At 42.0% G+C, this 11,356-nt stretch overlaps 1 protein-coding gene across 1 annotated transcript; it reads left to right on the top strand.

The window, feature by feature from the left end:
- The first annotated feature begins 1,719 nt into the window (after nt 1-1,719).
- On the top strand, nt 1,720-11,102 carry CDK1 (cyclin dependent kinase 1). The gene is made up of 8 exons (XM_074154532.1): nt 1,720-1,841; nt 2,708-2,758; nt 4,201-4,357; nt 5,459-5,582; nt 5,962-6,132; nt 6,697-6,860; nt 6,991-7,132; nt 10,754-11,102. Exons 2-8 carry the CDS (start codon nt 2,722-2,724, stop codon nt 10,865-10,867), a joined length of 909 nt encoding a protein of 302 aa, XP_074010633.1. The 5' UTR covers nt 1,720-1,841; nt 2,708-2,721; the 3' UTR covers nt 10,868-11,102.
- The last annotated feature ends 254 nt before the right edge of the window (nt 11,103-11,356 follow it).

Below are 11,356 nucleotides of genomic sequence, written 5' to 3' on the forward strand. Positions count from 1 at the left end.
ATATATAATCTATATATTTTTATATAACATATTAATTTATAGTACTGAATGTTCATGATATTGCTAACCTCTCCCCTCCCGAGTTAACTAAGGTTACTAGGTGTCTGGGATTTCCCAGATGTGTTTTCTTTTTATCTGGAGGGAAAGGTGGACTTTGGCTGCCTTCCTAAGGGCTCTGGAGAAGGATTAGTCTGGCAGAGTCAGCAGCAGTAGCTCCAGTCCAGTGCTGGTCATAGAGAACAATCCTCCCAAAGCTGTGGGGCAGGCACAGCCTGGGGGTGCTGCCCATGCCGAATCAGGCCCGAGGGCCATGTCACACAGCACTTTGCCTGAGCGATGCAAGTGAAGTCCATGTGCATTATGGAGCCTGGGCTGTCCCGGCTGTGTCGGAGTTGTTACACACACAGGGAAGGGTTTCTCTGTGCAGGGCAGAGCACATCGAACTCTTTTTCTACAAATTGCACAAGATGTGAGGCCATATTTCCATCTGGGATTTCCCAGAGATATGAAAGCCTTGTTCTAGGCTGGTAAATCTCCAGCAAGTGCCAGGAAAACGCGATTCAAGGTAAGCAGAAACCTGCGAGCATGCGCACCGTGTGCTTCAAAAATTCTCCATGAGGGAGGGGAAAGTGGAGGATTTTTACCCCTGGAACGTACATGTGTTGGGGAGGAGGAGGAGCTGGACGAGCTGCCTCTCGCCTGTGCCATGGGCTAGGGAAGAGAAGAAGGGAGTGCACCATGAAGAGTCCTCCCCGCCGGAATCACCCTCCCAGAGAAATGCTTTCAGGGGAGAAGCTGTACATTTCTGTATACGGCAGCCTGCCTTGCTTGCATTTAAGAGGAGCAGTTTGGAATAGTATTTTCCCAGGCTTTTTTTTTTTTTTTTTTTAAATCTAAGTGTATTGCGTTACTACTTCCCCAGGTACGGACGGAGCGAGGTTGCAACTGCCAGAGGACTCCCCGGTCAAAGGCTGCAGGTGCCTCTCCAGTTACATTCCTGACCCTTCTTTCGGAAGCTGTGATAGCACAGGGACTAATTGTTCTTAATCTGGGAACGGCGATACACAACTTCAATTTGCCTACAGACAAATTAAATATGTCCCAGCTTCTGGGGAATTAAATTACCCAATGACCTTTTATTAATGCCTGTACTTTAAAACCAGCTTCAAAAGTCACAGCAGTGCTTCACAGGTCAGCACCCTTCCAGCCAGAAATAACGAAATTTATGCTTTGGCCGGACGCAGCATCTAAATCTAAAAGACTTGCTTGCTTAGAAGGAGCGGCTACAGCCACGAGCCTAGCTCGATCCGAATACGATTATATTCCCCATACCATGCGAACAGCCTAATGTGCTATTTGAGCAGCGACCAGTTTGCCCATTAGCGCCGTCCCAGCGCAACCCACTGCGCCAGTGCCCTCGTATGGCAGCGTTTGGGCAAAAAGGCCCGCCCGCGCTCCCAGCCTTCCCCCCCCCCGCACCGCCCGCCAACCAAGCGGACGCCCGGCACATCCTTAGCTCGCCGCGCCCGGCCGCGCCGCTTTTCCCCACGGAAGCAAAAGCCGCCTTTCGGCCTCGCTTTGGCGCCGTCGGAAGGGCGGGCGCTGATTGGCCCCTTTGAATCATCTCGGCGCGGCGCCATTGGTGGAGCGGGGCCGGCGGCCGGTTCGAATGCGCCGCGCCCGCCCCCTCGGCCAGCCTAGGGAGGTCCTTGCGGCGGGCAGCGGGCTCGGCGGCGGCTCCTCGGGTGAGGGCGAGCGGAGGCCGGCGGGGCCGGGTGGGAATCCTCAGGCCGGCGCCGGATCGGCGAAGGGGTCGGAGAGCCGCTTCTCGGCGGCTGTTGGTGCGTGCGGCCGCGTAACGGTTGGGGGGAGGGGCAGGGTGGATGCTCACCGGTCTGCCAGCGGGCCCTCCTGACCGGGGGAGGGAGGCGGGCAGGGGCCCGAGCCCTCCGGGGCGAGTTCTGTCTTCACCGGGGGCCTCTTCGAGGTGTCGCGGCCTGTGACAGCGGGTCGGGAGCTGGACCGAGAGGGAAGCGCGGCCGCGGTTAGTGGGCTGGGGGCGAGCTCTCGCCGAGCGGCTGCCCCTGGCGCGGAAACCTCCTCCGGAGCCGGAGGTAGCCCCAGCCTCGCTCGTTACCTCCTAACGCTTCTGAACCCGGGGTTAAAGCCCAGCAGCGCTCCATGGAGGAGGCCAAGGGCAGCATGGAAGGTGTCAAGTGCCGGCCCCACCGCGGGGGTGTGGGGGTGTGGGGGAGTAGCACCTCCCAGGACCTTGTGCCCGTCGAGGTATTTCGGCTCGTAGCTCTGAAGACGGTACTGTGTGCTTACCATATGATATGGGGCTGGTGTTCCCCTATGTTGCTAACATCAACCCTTCTGATTTTAGGTAGCAGGGTTCCTGCTAGTGAGTAACTGTATAAAACTAAAGAGTAGGGTGTGTTTTCTCACTTGCTTGGAGCAGCTTCCTTCACAAAAGCATCTTTTTCCTTTGAGCTGATGCTTAATCATACTTGAGGATGTAGTTGTTCTAGTTGGAACCCTGAATAAAACCCTGCATTTTTGTTAAGGAGAACCATAATTGTTCCATGTCATATCCTAATTATGCAAGACAACTAGCTTCCAAAGACCTGCCATAATTTCAGTGACTTGGCTGCATTCAGGACAGCAACTGTTCACCCTCATGGTTTTCTTTTCCTGTTTGTTTCAGGGATAGCCATAGCAATGGATGATTACACTAAAATAGAGAAGATTGGGGAAGGTAAGTATAGAGAGAACCATGAGTCTTGTGATGCTCCACAGTTTGACTTATCAAATGTCACAAGTTCTGTGCACTCTGGCTATTAGAGGAACTACTGAGATTCAATTAACTAGCAAAATAAGCCTTTAGTTAACTGGTAATTATCTCTATATGTAAAAGCTTTCAGACTGCCCTTCTTTGGAAGGTGGCATGGTCTATTTGAAACAACTGATCGGTGTTGAAAAGCGTCTGCCTTCATATTGATGGCTAATGGTGTAATTTTCTTCCAAGAGGAGAATAAAATATGTTCCGAGGCCTGAAACCAGCTTTTCAATTTAGGAAGGTCCTCCATTCCTTTGTATATGAACTCATGTACCAGTTGCTCCTGAAGTGGTACTGCATGCTATACTTAATTTGCTGGGAGCTGCTGGTAGGGGGTAGTGGTTTGTGGATTGTTCTGCTCTGATTATATCTGGTCACTATCCTTGTTGAGAGGAAGAGCACACTGTAAATGTCTTAAGAAGTGAATTTTAACAATTAATTTACTATAAGGCACTAAGAAGATTGCTTCAATGTGGATGTTAGTCACAACTCCTTTTTCACTGGAAATCCAACTGATGTTAAATGTAGAAGTCAGTGTGTTTTAGCCTTATGTACACTTGAAAATTTGCATTATGTTACTCTGAGAAGGTGCTTTCTAAGGTAATTGCAAAAATGCACGGGCTTGGATCTTACAACAAAGCTTTGTAACTTAAGCTTTGTGCATTAATCTTTCTTCCCAAAAGAAATTAGTTTGTTTGAACTCAATCTGAGGGATTAATGCTTCAAGAAGTGTGAAAAGAGAATATTTAAGCTGTCTTGATTTGTTGAGGATTCTACTTCTGTGAACACTGATGATTAAAATAGATGATTGATTTGAGATTTACTACTGGTTACAATTTTAGCTTCTGCTGAGACCCACAGCACTACCCTCTCTCCTGCTCTGAGGATTGTGCTAGAGGTATTTCTATAGATCTGACCGATGGATGGGTAGGTCTCTGCTTGCAGAGGGAGCACTACTTTTTTTGCAGCTAAACCTTTAACCTTTTAATATGAGGTATCAATGGCAAAATCATAACCCCTTCAGGATGAAAAGATACAGTGATCTTGTCTGAAAACTGGTCAACCTGAAATGCAAGTAGGTTGGTTTTTTTTACAACTACATCTTCCAAATATTCAAGTTTCACACTTCGGCTACTAAGTACCCTGCCCTAACAAATGATGGGTGGCATGCTTTAAACAAACAAAACTACTACACGGTTAAACTGCCAAAACTAAGTTGTAGATCGTAATCAAACCAAATACTTAATCAAAAGATACCTGACTGGAAGGACTCCTGCCTATGTAGTAATTCTTATTTCCAATGACTTCTCTGTACCTGAAGCTGGTATTTCCTATATGCGTTTCACTGTCTTTTTGTTCAGGTACCTATGGTGTTGTGTATAAAGGTCGGCACAAAACCACAGGCCAAGTGGTTGCAATGAAGAAAATACGTCTAGAAAGTGAGGAGGAAGGTGTTCCATGTACTGCTATCCGGGAAATTTCTTTATTAAAAGAGCTGCATCATCCCAATATAGTCTGGTATGCATAAACTAGTATTTAGCTAAACTCTTTGAAGGGCACTAGGTCCCTTCAGATAAGAAATTATTTTTCCATCATTCTAGTGAGGTTAGAGCTACTCAGCTTAATACAGTGTCTGCTTTGCAGCATATAGCTATAATCCCAAATCCGGTGTTTATGCTAGTTTTCTACTTAAGACTTCCCCATACTGCCTCTAGTAATCTAACGAATTTTTGTTGATTTTGTAATGTAGGTGGTTATTTTCAGAACGGAGACAGCGTACCTCATGAAAACTGGTTTAAGATGTTACTTTAGTCAGTCTTTGAACTTTATTTGCTGCCTTGGAATAGATCACTTGACCTTAGTGTTCTTATGTGAGTCTCTGTCACCAATCACGTCCTTGCTGTTTCGTAGCAGAGGTTTACATGTTGTGTTTTGATGCTGTCATAGCTGGCACATCTGAGCTAGGAGTAGAATTTCCACATGTGACTACCTGACACATAGAATTGATCATAGCTATTGGCTTCCCCACAAAGTATTTACTTGCTCTTTCACGCAGCAATATAATTTATCTCTAATGTGCCTTAAAACTGGCCAAGTTCCAGCCCTGTAGTGTCTCAATGTATGGACACTTGGGTTTAGGAACCTTTATAATCTATTAAAGATTATTCATCTATTAAGGATATTAATCTGGACAAATCCTGCTGTGTCTACTAGGTTCCTATTATAATATTCCCTTAAACCCTCCTAGTAATTCAGGCCCTGTTGTACTAAGTCAGCTTCAAATGGAAGCTAGGCACCAACAGTTACAGTTGTTGGGTTCTTTTTTTTTTTTTTTAAAAGCAACAATATTTTTTCCTCAGACTTCCTGTGTCTGATACTAGGCATGAGGGAACATAAGTTTAAGAGGAAGCCTATAAGGTGTTTATCTCAATCTGACATTATTTCAGATATACTTGATTTTCCAGATGACAGTGTAACTCACTAAGTCTGTTAATCTTTGAAGAGTGAAAGCTTTTTAAGGCTTTCATAAGAGGAAGCTGGAGATGTCAGCTGAGAGGGGAAATGTAACTGTGAGGCCATGTGTTTTGCAATTGAGTTAATTATATATTCAATTTTTAGTCTTCAGGATGTTCTTATGCAGGACTCAAGACTGTACCTTGTCTTTGAGTTCCTTTCCATGGATCTCAAGAAATACTTGGATACTATTCCATCTGGCCAGTATTTGGAACGTTCACGTGTTAAGGTAATGAGATCAATTTCTTTTATATAAGAGAAATTAATCTAAAGAAGATAAATAAGAGCTGCTTGTAGCTTTGTAGGTTTTGGTATAATTAACTCCTTGAGGAGAAATGAAAGGTTAAAAAAGCAGCTGTGGATAATAAGATGAATGGGAGTTTTGGTTTCAAATGCCACTTCAAATTCTTTTAATTACTGAAATTAAACAGCCTTAAACTAAGTTTAAGTAAAGAAATAATTTTTGTGGCTTTGATATTAACTCAATATTTGCAATGCCTTGGGTCTCCGTTTCCTGCTACTATGGGTATAGCTAATGTAAGGGAACGCTTTATCTTGCACTGTACTAAAGGTTATTCCTTTTTTCTCTCATTTCATCCTTTCTGCAGAGTTACTTGTATCAAATCTTGCAAGGTATTGTCTTCTGCCATTCAAGAAGAGTTCTGCACAGAGACTTAAAACCTCAGAATCTCTTAATAGATGACAAGGGAGTGATTAAACTTGCAGACTTTGGATTGGCTCGAGCCTTTGGAATTCCAGTGCGGGTATACACTCATGAAGTGAGTGAGTTGGAACATCCTCTTGGTGATTTGGACAATGCTTACTAGCTTCCTGGTAATAACTGAATAGGAAATAGCTAAAAAAGAATCAAGGAGCTTTTGAAGTCATAAACTAACAGTATCAAATAGTTGTATTTTGGTTTTGTTTTACTGAATGGCATTCCATCTCCCTGACTGCAGTTTCACTCTAAGGTTCCAAAGCACCTTATGAATCCCACTATTACCTTGACGATGAATCAGATGGGCCAGAACTTGTTGCTCACTGTCTCATAAGGGTGTTTTTGCTTCACAAAGCACTGGAGTTCTAGTGACTTGGTACTAAAAGCTTCCTGCTCTTTGGGAGGTAGCGTAGGCAACTGCTTTGCCTGTGGTAGAAACTACTGCAAGGAGTTTGATAAGCTTATCTCTAAATGATGTTAGAAACTAGCATTTTCTCTAAAACTTCTAGCGCTGGTTCTTATTTTAATGAAAACTGCGAATGCTCTTAATAATGAGCCATTGTGCTTGCAGTCAATTAGAGGATCTGGTTCTATAAACTGATAAAAAAAATTCCTTGTTCAATAGGTTGTGACACTGTGGTACAGGTCTCCAGAGGTGTTGCTAGGATCTGCTCGTTACTCTACTCCTGTAGATATATGGAGCATAGGTACCATATTTGCAGAGCTGGCAACTAAAAAGCCACTTTTCCATGGGGACTCAGAGATTGACCAGCTCTTCAGAATCTTCAGGTATGTCAGGCTGAACCTTTCCTTGCTCCTTGAGCAGCACTGCACAATGATGCTGTGCACTTAGTAAAATCACAGTAGTGTATACACATTTCAGACTAAACTGCTCAATATTTTACTTGTGCTTGCACAGAGCTTTAGGTACCCCCAACAATGAGGTATGGCCTGAAGTGGAATCCCTGCAAGACTATAAAAACACATTCCCAAAATGGAAACCTAGCAGCCTGGGAACACATGTCAAAAACTTAGATGAAGATGGCCTCGATCTGCTGTCTGTAAGTAGTCTTTCTTCAACTGCTGAGTAAGAAACAACAGGTTGTTTCAAACACTCTAGAATACATAGAGCTATACTAATTGCTTTGGGCTAGAATGAGGATATGGGGGTCTTCAAACTATCAGCAGTGGTATGGGCTGTGACTCTTGTAGAACTGACACCTTGTGTGACATTGATTCACTTCTTTCATAAATAATAGATGACTAGACTACTTTTCTTCTCGTTAGGCAATTATGCCTCAGCTTTTTTTATACTAATATGCCAGGTATAACTTGAAAGTGAGGACGACCTTTTACAAACAAGTGTAAGTGAAGGCTCCTGCTGACAAACTGTAGCTGTCACCCTCCTGGTGCCAGCACTAATCATCATAGAATCATACAATGGTTAGAGTTGGAAGGGACCTTAAAGATCATCTAGTTCCAACCCCCCTGCCATGGGCAGGGACATCTCCACTAGAGCAGGTTGCTCAAAGCCCCATCCAGCCTGGCCTTGAACACTTCCAGGGACGGGGGAGCCACAGCTTCTCTGGGCTTCTCTGTGGCAGTGTCTCACCACCCTCACAGTAAGGAATTTCTTCCTAATATCTCATCTAAATCTCCCCTCTTTCAATTTAAAACCACTACCCCTAAATTTCTGTTACATGAAAGAAAAACTAGGCTGCTGGTAAGGGGACTCCTGTTTTATCATCACACATTAATTCTTATGTAGAAGTGTAATGTCAAATTAGTTATTTGTAGTTTTATTACACAGCTTTCCATTGACTATTCCAATTTCTTTCTTATGATGTGTGGCTGTATGACTGCTGATCCAGTTGGAAATGTTTTTCTTTTATGGTAGCATGTGAATTAATCTTGGTGGGCTTCTATTCATTAAGCTTTCATGGTGATCTTAACTGAATGCACAATGGTGGAAACAGCTGAATTTATTGATTAGCTGTGAAAGCAGGGCCTTAGTTTAAGTCAGTTTGTACTGTCTGTCTCGATGCCTTTAAATTTTGAGTTAATCCACCACAGCCAAAAAGCTTTAAATTTTTAATTGGTATATTTTGTGCCTAGTGTGACATTACTGTAGGTCTGTGGGCATGCAGTTGAACTACCACACTAAGCTTTTATTTTACAAGGTCTTCATGAGGCTTCTCCATTTAGTGCTCTTCCAGCTCATGTGCTGCCACTGTGGACTAATTTAGATCACATCTTAGGTGTGATCTTAGATGCACCTAAGTATATGGATGTACCTTGGTGACTTATCCTAAAGCTGCATTTATACAGTGCAGACTTCCCTATGGGGGTGTTGGGTGGGTGCTCTTTCTGTCTTAAGATAAGTTTCACTTCAGAACTATCTTGGTAGAAGGGGAACCTTGTGCAGTGGCTGCCTGTGTATCTGGCTCATGCTTTTAAGCAGTCACAGACAAAGTAGTTTACCTATACTGATATGGCTATGTCAAAATACTCTGCAGCAGTGTTGCCCAAGAAGCTCAAATGACCACAGTTTTTCTTTGTGAGAACAGAGCCACAACCTGAACAACACTTGTTAAACATAGTTGTTTTGAATAGCTCTTTGAACCTTGTAGCAGTATTGTTCTACAGAGATAACTGACTTCAGCTGGGAATAACTCCTCTGTGTCCACTGACAACATCGTTATTAAATCAGTGTGAAGTAAAATTGTTACTGAGTGTATTTACAAACTAAAATCAATTGAATAGGTAAGTGAATGTTGTTGATGGTCATGTAACTGGCCTAAGTACTCATTTGAGCTTAGTTGTGGCTTATTGTGTAAAACCAATGTTTTGGGCTGCTGCTAATAAAGGCAAAAAAATTCTGAGTTCCTCAAATAGTGTTAACACACTACTAATCTCAAAGCATATTAAATGCTGTAAAATGTTGTAGAGTTTGCCTTAAATTAATAAATTTTGAAACTTTAGCTTTCTATTAATACCCGGTGACAGTGATGTGGCTGAATTCTTAGGCATCTGGAATCCATTTATGTTTCCTATGGCACTCTTAAGCCTGAAGCATTAATGTAACTTTTAAAGGCAACAAACCCAAATATTTCATTTTAGAGCACAAGCTCGGATTTGTCAATGAAAATGTTAATTTCTCCTTCTATAGACTATTGCAGCTGGAAGTAGTATGTAAAATAGCTATCTTTGAAAAGGGGTTACATATTTTTGTGTTAAGATGAATTGCTTGAATGAGGTTCTAAACTTAAGACCTTCATTAGCTAAATGACTTCCATGGCCAGCATTTCAAAGCACTTAATGGCTGCCATCAAAAGCTTTGGTCTATTGGACACTAAGTTTCAGGAAAAATTATCTTCCAGATGCTCAGAGAAGAAATGGTCACTTTAATCTATCGGCCGAAGTGCTGTAGTCTCAATGTCACACCATCCCTTTTCCAGAGAAATTTACTTTTTTTTTTTTTTGGCTGAGTCAATTTTAAGAGAACCTTTGGTATCACTATTAGCTATAGGATACTGTTGTTCTGGGATATAACTAATGGGAACCTGTCACTTGAGGCAAAATCGGACTTAGAAGGTTAATTCTAGAGACAGTGTTGCTTTTTGGCAGGAGTGCAGAAATATAAATGCAAATTCAGTGATTTAAATCAACTTGGAAGACACCCTGTAGGATGAAGTCTATAGATAGTTAAATGTCAAGACTGAACACTGGGCAAAGTAATACTGGTTAAGATTTTTTTTCTGGAAGGTAAATTTGTTATGGGTATTGGGGGAGAAGCAACTGGTAGAACCCTGATTACTTGAATTTGAAATGTTCTTTCCTTTAGTAAGGAGAAATAAAAGCAAAAAGACTTTGCAGAGAATTTGCTAGTTCTAGGTCTAGTAGAAAACTGCTAAATACTTTATTCCTTTCCTTTTTTTTCCCCCTGGCTATATGATATAAACTGTAGATGTGGGTTGTTTTTTTTAAAACTGCTACCAAAACAAATCTCTTGCCTGTTCTAGAAAGTTCTGAGGGCTATTTTAGTGGCTCTGGTATCCCCTCTCTTTGCTCTCATCAATTTTATTATTGAGGTCTTCAACTGAAGTAACTTATTGTAAAGAAACTCAAGTTTCCAAACTCTGGGTTTCGTCAGTACTACCTGCTTGAATATTACTTTCCTGTTTAGATTCTGTAACTGAGTGATCACTCCTATATTTTAACTGTGAACTGCTGCACCAAGATGAGTAAAAGCAATTTGACATCAGTTTCTTCAATGTTAGTTTAACAAAACAAGCATAGGACTACGTGTCCTTGTAAGCATTTGGGTCTTTAACTGCTCAAATCTTATTAATTTCCCTTAGTTGAGAAGCTGAGACTAATAATCATTACCTAGTGGTGCCTGGTTCTGGATTTAGTTGGGTGCATACATGCCTAGGCCTGCTTATTGAATGGGAAAATAAGTGTTTCTTTACTTTCCAACTTTCTGGGATGATATGCATTACTACTGATCTACCACCAACTTGTAGGTGGAAGTGACCTCTCCTTCTATGAGAAATGGTGGAACGCAGGGGAAAAGTTAGCTTTACGGTTACTTGGTTATTACTGTGGTTAAATATCTACCTATTTAATGTGATTTTAGTTCCCATTTCATGAGTAGTAAATGTGTTTCCTTTTTCTTCCAGAAAATGTTAATTTATGATCCTGCAAAAAGAATTTCTGGCAAAATGGCCTTGAACCATCCATATTTTGATGACTTGGACAAATCCACTCTTCCTGCTAATCTGATTAAGAAATAATAGACCTTTGGACTAAATCAGCCAGAGTGAAATAATTGTGATTACTTTTACTATTAAGTCTGTCTGTAACTTGTACGTCTGTCTTTCTGCTCTAAAACTGTGGCTGTTTAGTTTGTTTTGGTTTAAGTGTTATCTAAATGTAAATATTAACATATTAGTGCTGAGTTTAAATGCAACGCAAATATTGCTGCCATTAATGCAGTGAACTTTCTATAAATAAAGCTTTAAATCCAGTGAAGGACTGAAATTATTTCCAGACTCTGGGTGCTCTACAAAAGGACTCTGTTTTCTTTGGAATGTGCTGGGAAGGTACCAGTTGTCTAAAAAAACCAGCTGGTAACCTGAACTACTAAATTGCTGTTCTTGATATGGTAGGAAGATACGATAGGAATTTCCTCTGAAGCTTGAGTTGTTTCAGTATAATGTCAGTTTAAAATTTTACTTGAGCGTGGTGGTCAATGTGCCAGAGGATGCATAAATGAGAGATTT

The sequence above is a fragment of the Numenius arquata genome, chromosome 10 (genome assembly GCF_964106895.1).
Source record: "Numenius arquata chromosome 10, bNumArq3.hap1.1, whole genome shotgun sequence".
Classification (NCBI taxonomy): domain Eukaryota; kingdom Metazoa; phylum Chordata; class Aves; order Charadriiformes; family Scolopacidae; genus Numenius; species Numenius arquata.